The sequence below is a fragment of the Betta splendens genome, chromosome 9, assembly GCF_900634795.4.
Source record: "Betta splendens chromosome 9, fBetSpl5.4, whole genome shotgun sequence".
NCBI lineage: Eukaryota > Metazoa > Chordata > Actinopteri > Anabantiformes > Osphronemidae > Betta > Betta splendens.
Genome location: NC_040889.2, coordinates 23,661,170 through 23,685,841, shown reverse-complemented (window position 1 = coordinate 23,685,841; position 24,672 = coordinate 23,661,170). Strand labels below are relative to the sequence as shown.

The 24,672-nt window shown below is 43.4% G+C and overlaps 3 protein-coding genes across 4 annotated transcripts; 2 read left to right on the top strand and 1 right to left on the bottom strand.

Moving 5' to 3' along the window:
* Window positions 1-359: 359 nt before the first annotated feature.
* On the bottom strand, window positions 360-11,247 carry ndufaf2 (NADH:ubiquinone oxidoreductase complex assembly factor 2). 2 transcript variants are annotated; one of them, XM_029161767.3, is made up of 6 exons: window positions 11,030-11,157; window positions 6,174-6,288; window positions 5,847-6,083; window positions 3,259-3,348; window positions 2,239-2,279; window positions 360-718 (listed from the first exon to the last, which is right to left on the bottom strand). In XM_029161767.3, the coding sequence occupies exons 3-6, from the start codon at window positions 5,863-5,865 to the stop codon at window positions 479-481; spliced, it is 390 nt and encodes a 129-aa protein (XP_029017600.1). In that variant the 5' UTR covers window positions 5,866-6,083; window positions 6,174-6,288; window positions 11,030-11,157; the 3' UTR covers window positions 360-478. The 2 variants fall into 2 exon arrangements, with proteins under 2 accessions (XP_029017600.1, XP_029017599.1); XM_029161766.3 differs by lacking the exons at window positions 5,847-6,083; window positions 6,174-6,288 and having other exon boundaries at window positions 11,030-11,247.
* Window positions 11,248-11,293: 46 nt separating this feature from the next.
* Window positions 11,294-19,970, top strand: ercc8 (excision repair cross-complementation group 8). The gene is made up of 12 exons (XM_029161764.3): window positions 11,294-11,697; window positions 12,209-12,304; window positions 12,725-12,826; window positions 13,160-13,283; window positions 14,139-14,220; window positions 15,036-15,104; window positions 15,200-15,266; window positions 15,827-15,930; window positions 16,262-16,386; window positions 17,066-17,263; window positions 18,513-18,608; window positions 19,094-19,970. The coding sequence occupies exons 1-12, from the start codon at window positions 11,621-11,623 to the stop codon at window positions 19,157-19,159; spliced, it is 1,206 nt and encodes a 401-aa protein (XP_029017597.1). The 5' UTR covers window positions 11,294-11,620; the 3' UTR covers window positions 19,160-19,970.
* A 228-nt stretch (window positions 19,971-20,198) lies between these two features.
* Window positions 20,199-24,264, top strand: elovl7a (ELOVL fatty acid elongase 7a). Its single transcript, XM_029161765.3, has 8 exons — window positions 20,199-20,359; window positions 21,728-21,812; window positions 21,914-22,104; window positions 22,241-22,321; window positions 22,427-22,483; window positions 22,560-22,665; window positions 22,777-22,913; window positions 23,017-24,264. Exons 2-8 carry the CDS (start codon window positions 21,749-21,751, stop codon window positions 23,263-23,265), a joined length of 885 nt encoding a protein of 294 aa, XP_029017598.1. The 5' UTR covers window positions 20,199-20,359; window positions 21,728-21,748; the 3' UTR covers window positions 23,266-24,264.
* The last annotated feature ends 408 nt before the right edge of the window (window positions 24,265-24,672 follow it).

The following is a 24,672-nucleotide window of genomic DNA, read 5'->3' as shown; positions in this document are numbered from 1 at the left end:
TTGTTTTATGGTAGTGCAACACTGAACCAGAGAGCACATACAGTATAGCAGTGAAGGTTCAGCACATAATAAAATAGTCCACAAGGAGGATACTTGTTATACTTACTGTCTACAGCCTTGTGGGCCTATAAACTAAAGCTAAAGTTTGAACTAGCAATAAATGCACAACTCAGCAAATTCATTTGCTTTTGTTCCTTAGGTTTTATTTATCCCTGAAACAATTTTTGTAAGCTCCTTTGACCGTTTTCCAAGTCCAGAATTCTGTAATGACACCATGGGAACATTTCCCACAGCACACACATTTCTAGATACCTTTATATATTTAAATAGTCAATAGTTAAATAAAGATGCCAAATATATACTAAAGATGGAACATATGTTTATTGCAGTTTATTTTACAACTTATTAGAAACTAATTTATAATACAAATACCAATAACATTTGACTTCTATGAAATAGTACAGTAGTCTGTGTGTGATTATCTCTTTTTTTTCAAGTTGGGCATCCATGAGCCAGGTTGGAACGCATTTGCCGTGCTGGTAGGGACCTCGCTGATCTGCTGTTTGCCAAAGCCGGGGGCAGCTGCATGGCCTTTGGCCACAGGAGTCGCCACTAGACCTTCCTCATACTCCTTAACCTGGAGAGCCAGATCTTTCTTCTCCAAGTCCTTTGCCTGCAGTTTGATCTGTTCTCTATAAGAATCATTCTTAAGCAGCTCCTATAAAATACAAGGGTGATATAAATTAATTTTTTATGGAGGTGCCAACCAAGATACCTGGAAATAAGAGAATATTGTTATAAAACAAAATTAGGACTAACCTTCCTGTCAGACACCAAAGCCTATAGCATTATTATATAATTATTATTCATTAATTTATAACACTGCCCACTATGGCTAACACTACCGCACATTACAGCTACCACTGTAAAACAGTATGGAAAAAAGTGGGACATAACAAATTTACAGTATTGTTTTTTCCAAGTTCACTAAAGTAGAAAATATGTTGAGGTGGCAATGGAAGAAAAAACTATTTATTTAAACTTGAACTTGACTGGATTGTCTGGGAATGAAGCACAAACCGACATCTGCTAACCAGTCGAAAGCAGAAGAAACTGAAGATTCACTAGGAACCTTCCAGGTAAACATTGGTATGTGTCAAGGACAAACGCAGAGCACTTACTAGAGCAAGTGTGTTCATTTAACCTATACTGGCCCAATAAACCCTGCTAAAAATGTAGTGCTTGGAACAGACGGGTAAACTCACATGACAGAAGGCATGTGTAATACAAACAACCATTCCAACTCATGGAAACAATTATAACCTGAACACAGGCCACCAGCGGAACAGTTACCCACTTGAGCCAGTGCTAGTGTCCAGTGATGTTAGCCTCTCCCTAGCATGGGAAGCCAAGAAGAAAGGGAGGACTGGGCATGATGCTGTTGTGTGTTGGCAGAACTGAGGGACTGGAAAAGAGAGGGGGAGAGCCATGGCCAAAAAGCTCCGCTTTGGGGAGGGAGGCAAACATACTGAGCTGCTTTTCCAGCCTGTTAATGACAGGATTTAATCCAATCAAGTTATGTCGGCTTGGACCAGGAAGAGAGGGAGCGTGACAAGGGGTAGGGTAATGTGCTGGGAGTGAAGCCTTGGCCACATCAACACTGTCCAGCTGTCGATGGCAGCTATTGGGCAGACGCAAAGCAGAAAATTAGAAGAGAATGTTCTGGCAACAGAGGCAGGGGATGGCATTGGCCACTGGCAGGGAGTGAGGACAGAGATAGAAAAAGTGCCCGGGCACTGGCCTTCCAAGGGATTTCCTATGGACCTATATTTCGCAGGCCAAATCATTTTCAGCATTCTCGCATTTAAAGACCAATAAACCCAGTGAGAGGTACATGAGGGGAAAAACTGCACTCCTTCACCATTCCCATCTTGGCGACTGCCAGAAATAAAACACAAAAAGCTGAGATGCTGGGAAAAAAGTAAACTAGGACATGGTGTCAGTGAGCCCCTCGTTCAGAGGCTGTCTTTACTCCGAGTCTCGCCATCAATGCACTTCAGCGGGTGTTTATTTTAACACCTGTCCCCCAAAGTTTTGGATTCAGTTTGAAACTGTAAGATAAAACAAATCAAAGCCTTTGCTTTTCATCTTTGCTTCTTTCCCTCCCTTGTAACCAGTCCCCTAGAGTCCAACCATCAGCACAGCAGGGTGCCTGGGGTGGGGGGTGGGGGGGCGTACCTCGATGGAGGGGGGCTCCTTCCGTCTGCCTCGGATCCAAGCTGGAAAAGGAGGAGACGGAGGAGAAAAAAGAAGAGTTAGAACACCCACACAAACACACAGCGCACAAACAAAACCTGCAGTCATAGTCAGTGCGTTCTGGGGCCCAACAGCAGCTCAGTGTGACTACGGAGTAAGCAAACTAGTTGGGAGAGCGTATCCAGGGGTTTTGATTTTGTTTCGTTTGATTTCACTTAGTGGACTACAGGGAAAACCCGCAGGACGGTAAAACATTTCCACTACAGACGCGATAAAGTCGAGACACTAATGCTGCTTTAGTATAGGTAGAGGAGGGCCACCGAGTTCCGCGTCTCGGAAGAGAAAGTCTGGAGTGGCTCTGATCTTCAGATTTTAAAGTACAGACACTGTCATTCTCCATCAATACCTCTGTCCTTCTCTCTCCTCCTGAGCAGAACTATGTCTGTCTCCCGTGCCTTTCTTTCTTTTTAAGGAGCGCTATGTTTGGCTGAGCTGGCTGCACAGCAGAGCCGGTTAAAGGGAGCCAGAGAGAGAGAGAGAGATAGATTTTCTAACTCTTCCTCCAGCTAGCACAGGGATTCTGGGCCGCTTTTATCCCTTTCTTATTTGCATCCTGATGAAAATGCATGAGGGATAGGGCGAAGCAGGATGAGGGGTTTAAGGTGGATAAAGCCAGTCTGAGACAGAGGGAACAGTTTGTATCCAGTTGTAAGAAATTCGAAACACTATCTTATGGTACGGTTGTATAACACCAGCAGAAGGCGTCTTTGATAAACTCATGAATACGCGTTTCCCAACCCCCATCTCGCAGTATGAAAAAAAAAACGCAGAGGAAAATCAATGGATTAGCCTAGGCCCCAATAGATGCAGCCATGAATCTGTTATTCCACTTTATTTGTGCAGCACTTGTACTCTGCTGGGTAACGCTCTTGTTAACAATGTCATTTATCCATGTTAGCAATAACAAACGTGTGCAACAGCGATGCTGCAGTCCACACTTACCATCCCACTCTATCGGTATGCTGCCCTCCATATATTCATATTCTGTCGGATTGGCTGCCACCACCATCCGCTTGGCACGGACAAGTCTTCCTGGAAAAAGACAGAGAGACAGAAACGCTCAACAATGACACAGTCCATAACGCAAAGGGATGCAAACAAACAGAAAGAGGCTCAGACACAACGCGCCCTGTCTCCGGCTCGTACAGGCACACAGATATAGACAGACGCACAAATACACCGAGGGATGACAGCACTGTGACAGGCCATGGATGATTACCTCGTGGCCCTCGGGCCCTTCTCCTCAGATCTCGCTGAGTGGCTCCAAATCTGGGCTAAGCCTTTATGCAAATCAGCCTCCCTTTCACCCAACCAACCACAGCCCCCCTCACTGACAATGTCTTCCAATCGCAGCGCGCCGGCTAACAATGCCCTCCAAAATCAACATCAAGTCGAGCAGGAGACAAAAGAGGTCAGATATCACAGAGAACAGGAGAGGCACGGGCTGCGTGGAATATTAAGTGCTCCTCTCCCTATCTGTATACAGCACGACGCTAGCAGCAAGGCCACCGCCAATTATTCTTGGTTGAATCTGCTGATTAGACAAGTTTAGCTGGCACACAATGGCATGGAAATGGAGGCAGAAGAGGGGGGGGGGTGAGACAGACAGAATAAGTGGGTGCAAGTGAATTAAAAATAGCCAGTAGTATTGTGTCTTTGTGTGACGCTACACAGCGTTTGTACGGTGTTCACTAATAAGCGCTGTGTTTCTCCTTGCAGGTAGCCGGACGTCCATCCATCCCCTCCATGCCTCTGAGAAATGATGAAGCAAGGAAGGAGGAGGCAGGGAGAGAGAGAGAGAGAGAGAGAGAGAGAGAGTGATGATGCATGGCAAACATGGCTAGGAGGAGAGAAATGGATGGGCAAGGAAAACAACACGCTCCAAAACACAGACAATCTGTCAGGATTCCATCACCGTTTCTCCGCAGCTGACTGGACATGGACAAATGGAGGCAACCAACTCCATGCACGCCACAGACCGATAGCCTTAATGTTTACTTCAGCCATAACAGATAGCTATGGCACAGGGATAGATGAATAATGGCTGTGTGCGCGCTGGGTTGTTTTTCTTGTTTGTGCCTTCTCAACTTAAGTTCCTCTGCTTTGTTTTAAACTCATTCCAGTGGCTGAACACATTGGCTTGTCGTCCATGTGCTGTTACATAATTATGCCTTATGAGGATGACTCCTTTCCATACTTTATCCAGCCTATATAGTAATCAGGTCAGCTAATTAGGCTAGTATTGCTTTGGTTCTGGTTTGGTTCCCACTAGATTGTCACTATAGGGCCTCACAAGCTCCAGTTCTGCAGCTTCAGTTTTCTATTATTCAGGTCTGCCAAAAGAATTGCACTCTCTCACCTCATCTGCAAAGCTGGTCCTGCAATCTGAAAAAGACCTCGCATGACCCTCACATTTGCCTACACATAGGCCTTAAGTTGTCTTCTGAGAGACTTTTTCCTAGAAAAAAACACAGCCGGTGAACAATGGGCTGTTCTCCAGGCAATAGCAAGAAATTCATTTAACAGGTATGCTAATTACAAACAGATCATATCCATATTTGCACTGGGTGTGGGTGGTAGCAGACTGCAGTGGTACAATTATGATACGGTCCCCACAAGCAACGCGCTTAGCTAGAGCTAATGCCAAACTAATTGGCATTAAGAGGAAGACCCACTTCTCCCGGCCTCTACGAGGCTGTAACTCTCCCAGTTCTCCCCGTCACACTCCAACATGGCTTCCCCCTTGTCTTGTTGCTTTTGCAGCATGACTAAACCCCTTTGCACCACGGCTTTTATCCTTCAATTTGAATAACAACACCGTATGTACATATATTTATGAACCTCGGCGGATCCTCCCATCACTTGCACACCACAGTGTGACTGGGGTGAATTTCCCTCTCCTGGTAATCTCTAATCTGGGACAAGTGTAAACGGGCCAAGGCTGGAAGGGTTTTATAACAAACACCCTGGTAGTTTAAAATGTACAGAAAAAAAGTAACCAATACTGCAATAACAACTTTATCTGTGAACACATAAAAGGAAGTTTGTATTATGCTGCTGTTCACCTAATATATGTAATATATTTATATATATGCATTCCAAACAGTCACTACCTAATTTACCTAATAATTTCTCTCATGTTAAACAATTGAATCATGTACTTGAAGCTAGATTTCTGCTTCACAGTTCATTTCTGTGCCCTCTTTCTCTGAGAGAGAGAGCGAGAGAGAGAGAGAGAGAACTAATAGCGCTCGCTGTTGGGAGCTCTCGATCTCAGTCGGCCCCCTTGTGACAGGTCTGCCTTCTCATGAGTCACTAGGGGAAACCTATTTACCAGTCTAATACACAGTCTCACACATGCACACGCACACACACAACTGGCTAGAGAGCAAGCAGATTAACCTGAGGGACAGGAGCGAGGACGCTGCCTCTCACCATGAAGGACAAACGCAGCGCTGCGTTGGAGAGGGGGAGGGGCCAGCTGCAGGAGGAATGAATCCCACCGCATAAATATTCATGAGCCATCTCACCTGTCTGAGCCCGACTCATCTGTGAGCCTAGCAGTGGAACCAGGTGGGGGCTGGGGTGGGGGAGGAGGCAAGAAAGGAAAGGAGGAGACAGGATGGGTGAGGGGTTGCCGTGGCAGCCAGCCGGGGAGACGATCAAACGGCGGCGGTGCCCAGCCTTCTGCTTCGTTAGAATAAGACGTGACGCACTCCGAGGGGCTGGTCTTTGAACCCTGAACACATCCTGCTAAACTTCATCACCTGCTTCAAAAAGCACACACACACACACAAAATGAACACATCAGCTCCCAGGTGAGCACTGCTTGGGGTAACTTCAGGGATTCTTTTCACCTCTTCAATGTCATTCCAGCCGTGTCGTGCTGCTCTCTCACTCTATGCTTTCCTCCTGCACAGTGTACAGAACACACGTCGACTGGCTGCATCCAGGTAAAGACAAGCCCTAACCCTGAAAAATCACAAATCGTTCACATTTGACTGGAAGTCTATGCTGAGAAAGAGACACCGCATTGACGCTCCTCCAAACTGCAGAGAAAAGTTCGCGGTAGTGACGATGACTTGTTCCTTTTGAGCTCCTCACAAAACAAGCAAAAATCTCGGGTCATAATAATGGCGAGACACAAAGCAGCTAGTTTCAGGCCAGAGACTACGATGGAACCAAAATCTATCCTGAACCAGCACCCATCAACCTGGATTGAGTCTGGTTTATTCCTCTCCAGCTGAGCAGCGTGCTGGAGAGGGATGTGGGATCATTACACACACGGTAATGGACAGCTTTATGAAGATGGAGTGATCGGATAAGCATCAGTGATACAAGGGCAACCAGGTAGCAATACCGACACCCTCTGCCTCACTCCCTCTCTGTCTCTCCTCCAATTGGTTTCCCTGGAAAATATGGATGGGATGTGTAAGGCCTGTATCCATGGTTACCCATTAGCCCTAAGCCTAGTGATGCGGGATGAGGTTTAGAGGAAAAAGGCCAGCCGCTGTTTTGCATCAGTTCTGAGAGGAGGAGCTTAGGTGCAAAGTAGGCCTGCTGCTGCTGCTGCTGCTGCTGCTGTTTTTTTATTCAGCCCTCATTCTGTTTGTCCCTGTTGCTGTCGATCCCACAGAGGCCCGAGCGGCTCGTGGCAGAACAGACGAGAATAATTCATACGTGAGTAATAACACGCTGAAAGCTGCGATCTCTCCTGTGTGTTGCTTTTAACCAAACAGTGGCGCACAGAAGCTGGACGGGCTACTTTACCCCTCTGCTTAAGACCACCCATCCTCTTGGGGCTCTTACTTGCTCGACGGGTTACAGCGAAGGAGCGTGGCGAGCCAGGAAGTCAGCGTCCTTTGTGAGGCCGTGGGCCCCCTCCCTCCTGCAGGGCTTCTCTTTAACCCGTGCTTGTGATGCCCATACACCAAGCTGTCCACCCCTTTCTATTCACCTCCATCACACTCATCCCGTCCCCTTCCTTTCCTCCCATTGCACCTTCACTCCCCCCCAACGCACTCTGTCCATTAACCTACCTCCACCTTCTCTCTCCCCCTCTATGTGCCTGCCTGTTCCACCCACTCATTTCACCCTCTTTCTGTCAGAAGCCCTCCTTTCACTTTCACTCTCTCCATTCTTTCCCCAGTCTATAATTTCACCCCATATGTCAGCATCCCCCTTGTTCTTTGTCACTCACTTCCTATACCCCACCTTCTCCTCCACCCTCAGTGTGCGTCTCCCTCGGCCTTATCTTTCCTGCCTTACCCCTAGCCTTATTTCTCTCTGCCTGTCTGCTTTATTAAAATATTCTGAATTGAATAAGCAGAGGCAGGCTCCGGGAGATGTCTGCTTGTGTGTCGGTCTGTCTTCCTGGCTGGGTTTCTGACAGACAAGGAGCCCCGAGGTGTCAAAACATCTTGCTGGCCATCTGACCCAACAGAGGCTTGAATGCATAGGACAGTAAATCACATCGAGGCCAAACAGAAAAATAAATCTGATTAATATGTTGTTTTCCCCTTTTGCTGGCATTGCCAGCCAATCAAAGAGCAGTTTGCAGCACACACAACCAGGAACGATCAACTACATGAGATAAAAGAGCATTCTTCTCATTTCAACTAACAATCTTTCAAAATTGAACAAGTTGAGACTGTGGCTTTCTCTGTACAAACACATATTTGGCAACTTGTACAGCAAGAGGAGCTTCACTCCCTTGGTTTCCCCATAATGATTAAACAACCTTCATTTAAACCTCATGCATTGCAAAGCTACTGATCAATTAACATGATTTACTGTAGCAGCTCTGGACATAACCATTCCATAGTAAACACTGACTTGGTGTCCTACTGTAGGATAGACCTTCCTTCATCACACCCTGGGGACGACTTGTGGCAGAATAAACAGCCATTTGGACCCTCGTCTCTCTCCGCTGTGACTCCTTCCACGGAAATATGCAGCTTGAATTAACGCTCTGATGACACACAGCCATCTGTTGTTGTGTTAAGTGTGTTAGGGCATGAAGTGGGGAGAAAACACACAATTGCAGACTTTCCTTTTCCTTTTTTGATGCAAAGCAGACACAAGTGCACACAAACACATGCAGGGAGTACACATCGTGAGAGACAATCACAGATGCACACAATAACGCAACAGCACGCATCTCCTCGCTCAGTCCCCAGAGTGGCCCATCCTGAAATACCAGAACTGAGGCCTTTTCAGGTTTTCACTTCATAGAACAGAGCTGAAGAATCAAATAAATAATAGACAAACAGAGAGGGATAGTGATAGGAAGACAAGTCAATGCATCTTTTCTCTGCAGCAGCATGGTGCACCTCTGAAGAACCCCTGAATCCTTTCCATTCTCCTCACATTGGAGAGGACCAATAGATTAAAACTGCATGGCGCACACTGTTAAAATGAATAGTGCTAAAAATACATCCTTTTCGCTGGAACATGAAAGGAAACTGCCTTTCCCTTGTCCAGTATTGAGCAGCCATTGATTTCAAGACAAAGGCTACACCTCCTCAAAGAGGTAAGAAAAATAGCAATCATACAGGCAATTATTTTCAAATGTGCCTGCAGCGGCCGATAATGTCAGCGCGCCTCTCTTCCTAAATAAAGGGAGGGAAAGCAGGCGTCAAAGCTGCAGGCCCGCTGCTGAAGACGAATGAGCCCATCCGCAGAATGCTTTGCTTTCATCTGGGCAGCATGACATGGCGCCCCATGCAGCGAGAGGCAGAGCCGGGCCTGGGGGACAGACACAGAAAGAGAAGAGAATATAGATTCTCTTTTCAGCTCTATGGAGCCAACACCAAGGCACAGACCTTCTAAAGACCAGTGGCCAGATTGCCAGTGGCTTTCTCTTGTAGACCTGCCATAGACAACAATCACTGAAGCACCACAGCCTATAGCATAGTTCTCTCTATGGGGCAGCAGCACACAGCAGGCCTCTATAGCTGGACCTTTTCTAAAGACAGATACATATTCTCTCTTGCTCTCGCTCACTCTCTCTCTCTCTCTCTCTCTCTCTCAAGGCATGCGTTCAGGCCCAGGCCTTTTCATATTGATGCACAGCCGCTTCTGAGGGGAGGGGGATAGAAAGCTCTCTGCTGGGCGTAGCACTCCACACTGCTGAATTACTCTAATGTTTTCAATAGAAAGAGCGTCTCCTCACCTACTTCTAGCACTACTCGTGCGCTGCACTGGAAAGCCCTGCAGTCCATGCCTTGAGGCCCTGAGCCCATGTCTGGCCTATCAGTTTAAGATCAAAAAGGACTCACTTTAGTAAGACATATGGGCTGAATAATGTATCTGCTTCATTTCCACAAGGCTGGACACGACTGGCAGGAAAAAAAAGAGACAAATGTGTTTGCCATATGTTTCTATTTGTTTATTATGAATACTATGAATCTGTTCATGTACGTGTCTGGTGAGTTTTCAATAAGCCAACTAGACCCTCCACAGCATCAGCCATTGTGGCTGGACAGTAGCGTGCTACAAAATGGGCTTCTGTGATGTCTCATTTGAATAGTCTGACAGCCAGGGGTGGAGGAGCAGCCTTGTATTGAATTATAAATATGAGGTGGGTGCAAGTTTTCCTGCAAACTGCTGAAAAAAGGTGAAGCACAAAGTCAAGTTCACTCAAAAAGAATTCAGACTTTCAGGTTGCCAGAGGTCCATTCCCTGCCCAGCAAACACAGTATGAAAAGAAACACAGCCTATGCGAGTTAAAGAATGACCTTCTCTAATTTGTATAAAGTCAAAAACACAAGCCCAACTGTGGAGGTGGGTGTGTTATTCTTGGATTAATGATGTCCAGTGAACTATAACAACAATAATGCTGTATTACAAAGCACAACCTTTTGTCCTTAATAAGCCAAATGCCAATATCTTTGTATGGGTAGTATATTGTCTGGAGCCGACAAATGTCATGGTCTCTGATCTGTCACCCTTGACCTGTGGCTGGGTAGCACGTCTGCTGATCATAAGTTAAGGTGGTAAAGAAACACTTTTTAAGACACTTACACAACAGGAGAAGAACTCAATAAACCCAATAAAGGCCGACAGGTTCATGATGGCTTTCTGGCGAGCACAGATTGTGACATCACTGTGATCTCACCATGGATTAGGCCAGTGACACAGATTCACTGTTGCCTTGACCATTACATTCTGCAGTATCTGAGTAGGAATATATGACCTCTTTCTAAATACCACAGACAGACACATAGTTTATACATAGTTTATCGGCAACAGGGGGCCGTGTTCGGGGGAAATGATGCAGCCATGCCTGCATTTCACACTACAGCACTACACTAAGATGCCTGAAATGAACAGATAGGCATATTAGTGTCGTTATGGAGACTGTTGCACCATCTAGTGTGAAACATTAATTACTGCAAGAGTAAAAGGCTGAAGGTAATGCTATGTTCACAGAAGACAGAGGTGATGCAAAATACTTTATACTAATCGTGGTTTAGTGTTTATAGAAGTACATTTCAATCACCCCGTAAAGGTAAAAGGCTCTGGAGCAACTATATTCGTGATAATGAATACACCCACAGCCTGTAGATGCAGAAGTGTCAAAATCACAACATGGCAAAAATAAGTTAGTAACAGCTCCCATCTTTTAGGCTGTCTGTATGATGGCCGTACCTGTCGGGGTTGTGACCGACATGAAGAATGACTAATTTTAGCAGGATAAGCCGTTACTCACCTGTCCACGTCTTCTGTTCTGGGATTAAGTAATATTTATTCCCCAGATGATCTGTGCCGACGTGCTCGCGTATTATACCAAAGGTACGTCGCAGAAGACCAGCAATCCTACTCATGTTTGCAGGACGAACTTGGACGTTCCAGGGACTATTTTGTGTCCTCTCGTTGGCTGTCTGCCCCCTCGCAGCCTTGTTTATGCAAGCGCTCGTGGGTTGGGAAATGAGTCAATAAACCGTCTTGTGATTGGACGATTGTTATGCGTCAGCCAATCATTGATACTGTAATAGAACTCAGATGACGTTCCAACATGGCTGCCGACTATAATAAGTTGTTACGAAGCTAGTTGACTAAAATGTTAAATACCAACAAATAATAAACACTAGAATCCTAATATCATTCAAATGGCGCATTTAGTTATTGCCGCGTGTTGGGTGCAACACAATGTTTTGTCGGACTCACAAGGTTTCAGCGTTGATGGAAAAATGCTTTAACGAAACATGCTAGCACCTGAGCTCGGTCAGCTAACAATAGCGTAGGTTCAATACTAATCGTGATTTCATTTTATTTTATTTTACTTTCTCCGAGTCTAACGATGCTGGGGTTTTTAACGGCAAGACAGACTGGCCTCGATGAGCCTCTAAGACTGAGACGTGCAGAGTCAACCAGAAGGTGAGAGACAATACAACACAGGACAAGTAGGGAACTAACGTTACGTCGTGGAAGCGTATTACACTTTACTCCTGCATTATAAAATATTTTGCAGGAAGCCTTATCATATAATTTAGGAAAAAAAATATACATTATAGCAATTTAAACTGCTGATAATGAGGGACTCTTGACCGTTTGTGTTTACTTTAAATATTCCTCTGCAGCAACAGATTATGCTTAATGGAGCTATCGTCAAATGGTGTCAAATCGTAATAATAAGAGTGCTAGAAAATATTGTGATACAGTTTACTGGTTATAGGCACATCTGGTCTGCAGCATTAGGACCAGGCCATGGTTAATTTTTTCTTCTATGATGCAACCTTGAAAACCATTGAACAGTATTGCTTATTGCTTTCTGTTAAACAACGCTTTTCCAGATAATCCACAGTTTTTAATTACTAGGAACCTAGACAAGAACATATATGTGAAACACTTAAGTAATGCACATTTCTTTTTTCTACATGTCATGAAGGGTCCTTGGTCTGAAATTGAATCCTGACAGAGATCTAGAACGAATCCATGGGAATGGCATCAACACCATAGACATTGAAGCAATAGAAGGCAGATAGTAAGTGTACTTTTATAAATGATTATTTGCTACATACACAAACTTGGAATTTCAAAATATTCCCATGCAAAAACAGAATTAGGTCGACTCTATAGCTAACAATTATTTCTGAAAATGTGTTGATATTTGAGAAAGCATATTATCTGACAAAGGTTATCACTACTAAAACCCTGACTATGTTTGTTAGACCATGGTTCAGCTTAAATAAAACTAACTACATATTTTATATATATATACATTTTAAGATTCCAATTAGGTGAATGAAATTTCAGCTCTCACAGCATAGTTAATGTTAATTAATGTTGATGTTAACAATTAATTAATGTTAAAAACTCAGTTGCTTAGTCTTTTTACTAGAAATATAGCTGCAGTCACCTGAAGCTAATCCACAGACCTAAAGAACCTTTTTTTGTTGTTTAGCTTGTTGTCCGGAGGTGCAGATGGAGTAATTGTCATCTATGACTTGGAGAACTACAGCGGCCAACAACAGTACACCTGCAAGGCGGTGTGCACAGTAGGCAGGTGAAGGCTACAGCATTTGCTCTATTTGTCCACCAGTGGGTAGCATTCTATTAAGATTTAAAGCAACTTGGTATGTCTTGTATTTTTGTATTCTGTGCTCTAGACTGCTCATACAAGTGAATAGGCCTCAATACACTTATTTTTAGTTTTCATAGCTTTGATAACACGTGGCTGGTTTAGAATGAGGACATAGTATTATGATTAATGTTCTGGAGTGCAAATACAATGAAAATCACATAACATTGAATAGTGTAGAGGACCATAAGTTAACCACCTGATGTGTTGCTATGAGCATGTGGGTTACTCGTTCCCTTATGTTTTTATTTTATGTAGGTCTAGCCGCTATGTCCACAAATTCAGTGTTGAGACAGTGCAGTGGTATCCCTACGACACAGGCATGTTTGTCTCCAGTTCCTTTGACAAGACTATGAAGGTCTGGGACACAGAAACTTTAAAGGTAAGGTCTGATCTCTGCAAGCCTGTTAGTATCTTTTAATCATATTTTACATATAATTAAATGTACACCAAGTTACCATGTGGCTTGACTCCCTTGTTTTTTACCTGTTTGTAACGTGGCAAACTAAAAATACTTAGTGGTCAACTCAACCAAATATAAGGTTTATTGTGTATTTATTTGAATGCACAAACTATTAGAACAAGTAAGTACCTGAGTACATTTTATTATTTCTTTTAATACCATTGCCACTTTTTTTTTACTATCTCTTACCTCACTTTTTCATTTTCTGCTTCATGCTTTCTACCTTTCTTTGCCCCATAGCCCCATATGGCAGGCCCCGAGCAGTACTAGAGTTACACTGGCATCACAATTACCTCAAAAGGTCAGGAAAGGGACAGAAAAGAACCCGGCGACCTTTCATTTGTTTCCCTTGTGTGTTTCAGTGTCTCTGCACCATATACGTGCACACACTCAGACCTATTAAATTAGTTATTGTGGACATGAATGTCTTCCGCGAATTGGCGTGCAATAGCGTATGTGTATATGAGAAATTCTTATGCAAACAGAACCTCCTCATTTTGTGTGTGCCCATTGGCTGAGATCATGCTGGTGCGGGCACACACTGACAGATGGGGCACAGAGAGGCTATTTGCTGAAGAATTTGCATTGTAACCGCCACTGCTGATTGGGTGAGCTGCCTTCTCTGAGCTCTCGACCTGCTTTAGTTTTTATTGTCTTAATTCTGTGAAGTCTTTCTTTCAGCTGTGGATTCATGCCACAGTAAATCTTTCATGCCTAATCATTTCCACCCAAGCTGAGTGACTTCTTTCTCTTTCTTTCTTTATAATTCTTCAGCCTGCTGAAGTCTTCGAGTTTGATGGCAATGTCTACAGCCACCACCTCTCCCCCATTGCCAGGAAACACAGTCTCATAGCAGGTGTGTTGCAGGGAAAAGTTTTTTATATCCATGTTGCAGAACAAGCTTAAAGATCTTATGGAATTTTGTTCAATGTATGTTAAAACTACTGACCTTTTATACAGAAGTGTAAGCTAGTGTGTCTCTCCATGGATTCTTTCTCCAAATACAATACTACACTCCCAACAGATAAAAGTGAGGGGACCAAAGATGGACAGAAGCTGACTGGGGCAACAACAGATTGTAGATAAACATTGTAGGAATGTAGGTGCTTCATACTCACCTTATCCCTGAGCAGGACCAACAGGTTTTCTGTGCCTACTGAGTATGTCTTCTTAGATGTCTGTTTGAGAAAACAGTTCCCAAGTCTGGATTGACAGCTTCCATTTTTCTCCTTGATGTGTTCCTCTCTGGTGTCTTCCTTATGCTGGTTAAACAGGTTGCTGCCACCCCCAAATGTTTGCATCTAGCAAAAAAAAATCTTTTTAAAACAAGGTTTTCCTCTAAAGTCACTCATTAGGTCATTAATTCTGCATAATCATTTAAATTTTAACAATCACCTTTGTTCTTCTGGTACTTTCCCTCCTCTCATCTGCTCATACTGGGTGTGTTTGCTCATGTTTTTCAAACAAAAAAAAACTTTGCCAAAATCAATCATGGGAGTCATCCGCTGTTGCGACCCCTAACGAGATAAAGCCGAAAGGAGTTACCTAGTATCTATGAGTTTATTTCTTTCTTTTATGAAATCATTGATTTCATTGAATATTTTTTGGTAAGAAATACTGCTAGCATATAGTGCCTCTCCACTTATCTGTCTCTATGTTTCCGCATCTCAGTTGGCACCAAAAACCCCAAAATCCAGTTGTGTGACATGAAGTCTGGTTCACGGATTCATGTTCTTCAAGGTTAGTGGAGATGTTTTTGTTTTACTTTCACACATGAATATAATGTAAAATGCACATGAACTTGACTAAGTGATACACAACTTATTTCCCTGCAGGTCACAGAGCAGAGGTCCTGTCTGTGCAGTGGTCCCCTAGATACGAACACATCTTGGCCACTGCCAGGTAAGCACTGTCAACTGCAAGACTATGGAGACAGGGAAACCGTAACTTAGTTGGTCCTCAGAGCCACATCAGAGAATAATGACAGTTACAGGACAATCCCCACCATGTTGTGCCCCAGCAGTTCTTGTTATCTCACTTCCCAGCCATCTGGCCGCATTAAAGCCCTGAGTCAAGCATAATGGTCAGACTGCCAGCGGATAGGCACAGTGGCAGTCTAGTAGCCTTGTCAGTATAGCATATGGTAGATACAAACTCCACCTGTTTTAGACCTGCTAATTAACCCATTGGGATGACTAGGCTGTTGTCCCCATGGGCAGTAAGTGATTTTAAAAACAACTGGCTCATAAGGAAAAATGTATATTATTCTATTATAGAGCAGTATGTTAGTACTTCATAGAGAAATTACCTTTCTGTGTTTGTGTTATTGGATTCTTGTTTGCCCTCAGCTATATTGTACCTATAAATCCTTATCTTGCACCTGTCAATTAGTTTATTTGACCACATCATTAATTAACAAGGAAAGAGTAAAAACAAATGGTTCCCCAATTTTTCCTTCTAAGTGCAGACAGCAAGGTGAAGGTCTGGGATGTACGTCGGGCTTCTGGGAGTCTCTTTACTCTGGACCAGCACAATGGAGACAAATCAAAAGCCTCCTCTGAGGCAGGTACTTATCACTCATCTCTCGTAACGTGATTAATAGTTTGTTTCCTCTTTTATTGAGACGGTGCAGGACTTTTGGTTTCAGCCTGATTAAGTCTTATACTAAAAATAGCAGTGCTGAGAAGAAACCGGTTTGGAGTAAAACCTGTTTATTTGGGTACCTCTGTGTAGAAAAGAATAGAAAACGTTTTTACAACAAATGCACCAAGACCAAATTGTTGAAGGATATACAGTATATGAGATGTAATCAGGTAGCAAAATGTGTAACATAAGACAATAATGCAGAGAGAAGCAATCAAGAAATGCTTTATCATATCTAACCTGTCTCTTACCAGTAAACACAGCCCATAATGGCAGAGTAAATGGGCTGTCCTTCACTGGTGATGGCCTCTTCCTCCTCACTACTGGAACAGATGACCGCATGAGACTATGGAATAGTGCTACAGGCGAAAACACACTGGTATGGTATAATTAGTATGTCTGAGGGCGAGGCAGCGTCATATATTAAAAACGTAGATATGCATCACATATGGGCAAGTTTCAGTTTCTTTTCACCTACAGTATCAGCTTTTCAAAGAAGACTGAACAGTAGGAGGATACGAGCCAGAACATCGCACACAGTAACTTGCTAGAATGCTAGAACAAGAAACTGGTGCCGCGATGCACTTTTTTTGATGTAGTCATCAACACTTGCCTGTGCCTTGAATCAAAATGATGTAAAACTGGTATTGAATCCCATATCCAACCTCACTGCAGACCCTTAACTGCAGCCTTAAGACTGGGGAGACTATCCTATCACTCAATCTCTCAGACCGTCTCCTGTTTTAATATCCTGCTCTGCTGCATTATGTTGTGGTTGCCATGGTGTGCGTTTTTCCATCATCATCTTTTAGCACAAGACAAGTACTGTAGTGACAGAGATTAGATTACCTCCCCTCCTGGGTAAAGACCAGAGTTCTGTATGTGATGTGGGACTTTGGGTACATGTACGTTAGATGTAGAAGGAACAACTCAAACCTGTTCCACAGGTAAAATTACACTTACAGAACTAAACTGTAGCTCAACATCAGCAAAGAGAATCTGGACTTGTATACACTTATCACTTGAACATCCTCTCCTCTTCACTTTTCATTGCACAGGTCAATTATGGGAAGGTCTGCAATGAGAGTCGTAAAAGGCTTCAGTTCACTGTGTCACATGGCTGCAGCCCAGAGTTTGTGTTTGTACCGTGTGGCAGCTCGGTGGCAGTGTACGCCCTCCACACAGGAGAGCTAGTCACTATGCTCAGGGGCCACTACAACAACGTTGACTGCTGTGAGTTCCACCCAGATTACCAGGTAAGATTTCAGTGGCCCAGGTAGAGACTGATTCTCTAATATTCCCACCTGTCTGCAATGCTGTCCATGTTTGTTTCTGTTTGTTGTGTCAGTCCTGTCTGGTGCGTATTCTGCAAGCCTAAACAACACAGGTACATTTCTTTTTCCATTATCAACCTGTTATCTTCAAGTGTTGCAGTAATGTTAGCACCGTGAGTGCCATTAGAAATTTGCAATCACCATGACATTCTCAAATGAGCCGCCGACCCTTAACAGAGGACACAGTAAAGTCAACATTTCTCGAGCTATAAATGCAAATACACATGTTCGCATAGACTGCGCTCAGCTGACATGTTGATGGCGATGCTGGATTGCCTTGAGCTCAAACAAAAGTATAGCCCCCCTTTTCCATATTCACCACCTGGGTACATGTATGGTACCTTTCTAGAATTATGTAGAATAATAACCTGTTCTGCAATAACTCCTCCTGTCATAATGAAGGTAAACTGTTAAACTGTTAAAACCATTTTTAGGTACAGACATTTGCTTCAAAAGTGCCTCGATGCATTAAGGGTCTCATTGTGTCTCAAGGTCCCAGCAACGCCTATAGAAAATGTAATTACATGTGCATTAGCATAACCTCCCCATCCACTTACTGCAGTCAAACTGAAACTTGACTGGGTTGGTGGATAAAGTAATTCAAGTGTTGTCTGTGCTGCTGATGAACTGCACTGCATTACACGACAGGGCTTACTCTCATTCGGCTTGTCCTTATTTATATATATGATGATAATAATAACAAAACACAAAAGTAAAATTCAACAGCTTCACAACTGCGTCTGTAGGTACAAGGGATTGGTAGACTGCTTTTCATCTGCTGAGGTTTCATCCTTACAGATGTTACTGTGTCAGTGTACCTTTCCACTTGTATTTAAACTTTAGTAGTATTCTTTTGGTTTGACTATAATTACAAATGTGGTGGGGTGAGACCACACCCTTGCTATTAGGCAATATCCGGCATCACACAAGGGTTTTGTGTGAGTTATGGACACAGGAATGCAGTTCAGCAACTTGTCGCTACAGAATTCAGGAAAAGGACACATTGTACTGTGTTGAGCTTTCTTTAATTTTTGCTGTGATTACACTGATTTTCCTCATGAAGCTGATCATGATGTTTTCTGTTTTGCCTGGACGGTTTTGATTTAAGGTCATACTTGTATTAGATGTGTTTTTCCTGTCAGAAGTGAATTGTGCCTTCTTTTTTATGAAGGAGCTGTATAGTGGAGGTAAAGACTGTAACATCCTGGCATGGGTTCCTGTCCTTCGTGCTCCAGACTTGGAAGAAGAGACAACCTGTACAATTAAGGTATAATTGTTAATTACAGGAAACCGTATAAGGAACTGGACTATTAGGAAAATTTGTGGGATGATGTAACACTTGTAACCGACCAGATTCTTAAAGGTTTTAACCCAAGGCAAGTAGAAATAGCTGTCTTTCTAGATGCTTAATCTGTATCATGTGAACTTTAATTTTGCTGTTCTGGCAGATAATGAGATCAGAGATAAGTGATGCATCATTCAAGGAATTTCAGTTATGACTCCTCAGTGGTAGTGAGTTCGTGTAGCACACCTGTTCTCAGCTCTGTGAAAGAATTTCTACTTTGTAGTTCTCTCTGTATTTTCCAGTTTAACTAGTTTTTGCGGCAATGGTTTGTCATCGGTCAAGTATAAGGGAAGCCTGTGAGAGTATTGTTGTACGTAAGCCTCTTCCTGCTGTGCCCATATATGGCACCTCCAGTTTCTTTTTATTATAGATGTTTTAAAAGAGCTAAATGTCTTGTTTCCCAACAGAGTGCTGCTGGCCAGACTGCAGTGAACCCTGCGTTTCAGGATGCATGGAGCAGTGATGAAGATTAAAGATTAATGCTGATGTTTTGCCTGTGTGGACAAACGAGTGGCGTTTGAAAATCCAAATGTTCTTCACAGCCTTCACAACTACCTTGCTGAAAAACGTGACATCTAGGGACGTGTGAAGATAATTAGAGGTTTAGAGAAATGACTCCAGTTTATCATTGCAGAACAAAGCCTTAAAATTAAAATGTTACGTATAAGTGAGTTTCTACTTTGTAAACATGCACAATGTTTTGAATGTGTGTTATATGGCATAGTCATCGTGTGTTTGCATTCTTTTATTTGAATGGAAAGCCAACGTGGTTCTTGCCACTGCTTCTAGAAGCGTTTGGTAGAAGGTGGTTTAAGTGGTCCCGTAGAAACGCAGGCACACTTAAACATACGTGGGGTCAGGTTTCTGTAGATGATCTCAAAAGTAACAGATTCTGATCCTTTCAGGGGGGTAACTATGGGTCATTCAAGCTTTTGAATGTGCTGAGGCTGAAACTGAGAGAGGAGTGAGAGTGGAACCTATCTTTCTGTCCCACCTCATCTGACAGATTTACATACTGGCATTGCGTAGTGTAAACACCGGGAAATCATTACACTGAACTGAAAGACATATTTCAATTTACACTTTCAAGAAATACTTAATAGTCTTATGTACACTGTTTATTTCGGTATTATGCATTTGTAACAATAATTATATCTGCATACTGGCCGGTGCCTGTACTAAATAAGTTTATTGAATTGTATGTTTTATCATTTTTTATGTTTTTTTATGATTTAATCATTGAAATAATGTCTTCCACATTTAATAAATGTGCTGTGACAGCCATATTACTTTCCTTATCTGCCGTTATCAAACTGTGGTTTTAGGGAGGTTGAGGAAGACATAGTAAAGTTACTATTGTACTTTATGTTGACTGAAACCAGTTGTCATTCACGTCTGTAGTAAATCCAGAAGTCGTTTTCGATGAGCCATCATGGGAGAATGAGACCTGTCCCTGCCGGACCACAAATTAGCCAATCGGCAGACGGGGGCCGTGGATGGAGCCCCGGCCACGCCCCCTTCGGTGGCTGCAATAAGTAGGGAGTGAGCACAAACGGCTCGCGAGCTCAGATAAAGGCGCACCTGTTGTGAGGGCGAGGGTGAGGCGGAGGTTTGGATACACGAAACGTGACGGGCTGAAGGAGCGTCCCTGACTGGCAGCAGCAGCACTCGAGGTTTGCCGCGAAACTGTTTTCATTTCTACCACTTCTAGTTCAGTAAAAGTAAGACATGACTTGAATGACTTTCATCGAGCCCCGCCGCAGAGGCGCTTCCTGCCTTCAGCTAGATGTGCTGTTGGGCCGGTTGCATCACCTGTTCCTCATCAGCTCCGCCACTTGTTGATGAGAAACTGCGATACTGCTGCGGTGATGATAAGAAAACGTTTTAAACGTTTTAAAACCAAGTCCAAAGCCTATTTTAATGTTTTAAAAGATGCTTGAACTCAGTGCTACGATTATCGTGTTTTTCTTTAAACTTTATTAACGTCCCGGAGAAATTCCGTGCCTTTAGTTGTTTTAAGATAGACCTGTTAAGTGGGTTTACTCGTTTGTCTGCCTGAGGAAACTATTTTATTCATCAGATCGTAGCACAACAGTGCTTTAAGCGAAGTCTGAGCTTTGGTATCATCGCTGTCAGTCGGGGGTCTCACGCTGGGCTCCTGGAGCCGCTCAGAGGGGTGTGTGTGTGTGTGTGGGGGGGGGGTCGGTCGTGGCAGTACCCGATCCTGACTATTTGCGTTATGTCGACTGGCGGGTCGAGGCGTGTCGTCTCCATCAGTGCTGCTGGTTCCAGGCGGCCATGCCTTTTTTTCAGTTTGTCAGTGTCTTAAAGCTACACCTTAACCTGTTCGTTGCATTCAGGTAGACACACCTTTTCTAAAACCTGTCACGTCGGGTGGTGTCCTGCACCCGGCTGACTGCGGCTCATGTCTTATTCATTGCCACTTCCTCACAGCTCCGCACCATTGGCGCAGCGCAGCACGACGTCGCTTGCCAAGATTTTTTTTTTTTTGTGATTTGCAGGTTTGTCAGGGTGTTCATCTGGGCATATTTCATTTCTAAAGCCATGGTTAATAAACCCGTCGAGCTAGTTGGAGTGAACTTTAACCGCGTTTAAGCCTGCATCGTCTACTTAGACCATTTCTGGAAGTTTCCACATCAATACAGGGTTTTTAAGATTTTCTTTTTTCATCTCAAACCAGTGAACTTGGTTCAGTAGAACCAAAACTAGTGATTGGAGCACAAAGGTTTTAAGGAGATGAAGGCTAGGTTTTGTTTGTAATTGTAACATTATCTTTACAGTTGTTCCCTTTGTTCCCTTTGTTGCCTCTGACACCTGACACACGGTCGGTGTCATTCACTGTCCCCTTTGTCCACATCAGATGCTTTGAAGTGTCTGTTTTCTGTCCAAATCCCAGTCTTTTTGTACTACAAATAGTCGTTTTCTGTCTGAGACTTAATTGAACAGACTCTCTTGTGACGCTCAACCAGTGACAGTATACACTTCAAAGTACCTAACGTTTGTTTTACTTTTTCACTCAGATTTGCGCGTCTCCCGTGAAGATGGAATTGTCTAGTATAAAGACATCTGCTGCACTCCTCTATGACGAATTCTTCCAAAATGCAGGTTAGTCTCTAAAAACAACCAGACAACAGTGTGTTTAATTTTGACCCTACTCTCATCACTTTCACCTATTTCTGCTTTAATACAATGAACTTCTGTTGCAGACACGCGGACAGAGAAGTGGTTCCTCATGCCTTCTCCTGTCCCCCAAACCCTCATCATCATCGCGTACATTTACTTTGTCACGTCGCTGGGGCCTCGGATAATGGAGAACCGCAAGGCCTTTGACCTCAAAGGAGTCCTTGTCGTCTACAACTTCGGTGTGGTGGCACTGTCTCTCTACATGTGCTACGAGGTGAGTCGTCACATTGCCCTGCATAGTGTTGACATAGGATGAGGATTGTTCAGTGTTGCTGCTGTTCTCCTCTTTAACGTGTCCTTTTTAAGAATTGCTTATTCATGACTAATAGTTTCACTGACCTGCTCCTTAGTTTGTGATGTCGGGATGGGGAACGGGATACACCTTTCACTGTGATCTGGTGGATTACTCCGACTCGCCTCAGGGTATGAGGGTAAGCTGTTCCTTTAGCAGACTCCAATGTGGTGCCAAACGTGCAGTGGAAGATCAGGGTTTGTGTTTTTAGAACCAGTTCTGCAATGTTCTTTGTCCCCTCTAGATGGCAGCAACGTGCTGGCTTTACTACTTCTCAAAGTTCATTGAGATGCTGGACACAGTAAGTGGCAAAGATGCCGTATAATGTATTTGCTGATGGGGAATCAAAGTTGTTAAATTATAGTTTTCCTTCTTAGATTTTCTTTGTGCTGAGGAAAAAGAACAGCCAGGTGACGTTCCTTCACGTCTATCATCACTCCATCATGCCCTTCACCTGGTGGTTTGGTGTTCGGTTTTCTCCAGGTAGAACTCTTTTTGTTTTGGCTTTTATTTATTTTAAACTAGCAGCTTTTTACATGACACTGGTCCTATGGCTCTGTTGTGACGCTCTTCCTGTTTCACGCCCTCCGTCAGGTGGTCAGGGGACATTCCACGCCCTGCTTAACTGTATCGTCCATGTTTTCATGTACACGTACTACGGTCTGACTGCCATGGGACCCAAGTACCAGAAGTATTTGTGGTGGAAAAAATACCTCACTACAATTCAGCTGGTATGTTAGAGTCTCTCACCTGCAGTTCTTTGTACACACAGTGAAAATAAACCTGTTTCAGAACTTGGAATTAAAGTCAACTTTGCTTGTTGTTGTTCCCCAGATCCAGTTTGTTTTGGTTACCAGCCACATCTCTCAGTATTTCTTCATGAAGGACTGCCCATACCAGTTCCCCATCTTTATCTACATCATTGCGCTTTACGGCTTGATTTTCTTGTTCCTGTTCCTCAACTTCTGGTACCATGCCTACACCAAAGGCAAGAGGCTTCCCAAAGTGCTGCAGGCTCGTACGTGGGCGCACCACACCAACGGCGTCATGAATGGAAACGCGGGTCATGACAAAGACGAGTGACGCGGGTCTCTCCTTCGGGGTTGACCTCATTAACGTAAGCAAACCCAAATTTGTTTGGACTGTAACATAATTTTTTTTTTTTTTGATTGCTTTACTAGTTGCAACTACAAAAGACGTTCTTTAAACTTTATGACCAAAGCTACGTTTGAGGGTTTTTACATCCAAGTGCAGCGGCTTAAGTTTTGTTTACATTGAAGCTAGATCCAGATTTGTCATTTTTCTCATTGTATGACATGAACGGTTCACACTGCCTAAAGGGCTTCACTTAGGCTCCTGCTCCAAACCTAATCTTAGGAATTATACACTTCAATCCAGTTTGTTTCAAAGCCGTGTGCTACAAAAGTTGCTTATTTCACTAAGCCCAAAGTGACAGCTGATAACCTAACAAAGGGGTGTTTAGGTGACAGGTCTTGCTCATGTTATTGTTGCATGCTTAAATGTGGTGCGAGCAGTCAACTTTAAGTACACGTGTTAATTAGTCTATGGCTAAGTCACAGCCACTGCTGAAGGTACGTTGAGTGAAAAGAAAACGTCCATTTATTGTCCAATGAAGCGACATGTGACCAAAGCATGTTTTGTAGGATCCAGAGCTGAGCAGCTTCCTTTGAGGTGTGATGCTGCAGTACAATTGCATTCAGTCTTTAGCCCACCAGTCAGAAAACACAAGCAGTCCTGCCTGCCTGTTCTGAAGCCGTTCGGCTGATGATGGTTGGGGTCAGGTGGTGCCTTCTGGTCTGAATTAATTTGTTATGATGACCTGAAAAGTGAGTAACACTCTGCTTGTTGGGCAAATGAGAACATATGATTGCGCATGATGGGTGTTGACAGACTTCCACCTTTTGATCAAGTCTAAACCCGTCAGCTCCAAGGATGTTCTATAAACAAGGCATAAAAAAACATACGTTCATTTTGTCAAATCACTTTGTGAAACATGAAATGTTATCTATTGTACTTTTTTATGTATTTATATAAAATAAATGGTCTTTGAATAAATGGTTACTTTGTTTGAATAATTTTTAAAACATGCTATTTTATTGAATGAAGCAATATTCAGCTTTTCACCCCCCCCCCCCCCCCCCCCCCCCCCCCCCCATTTAAAGGTTAGGTTTGCCATTATAGTTAGGCATATTCATCAAAAAAATATTATAAACCTTATGAAACACAAACCGCTGTGCTGGCTTTGTACCTGTTTATGCTTAATTTGACTGTAATGTGCAATTTAAACCAGCAGGTCGTGCTGTTAATCTGAGAATAATAGTTTGCTGTAATGACAATTTCAAGCCAATAGCTGGAGACACTGGAATGGATAAGCATTTCCTCTCTTTCCATTTTGTCTATCAGTAAAGGAACGCATTTATTTAGTTGATGTTCAGTGTTTAAATCATGCAATAATGCAAATGCATTTAT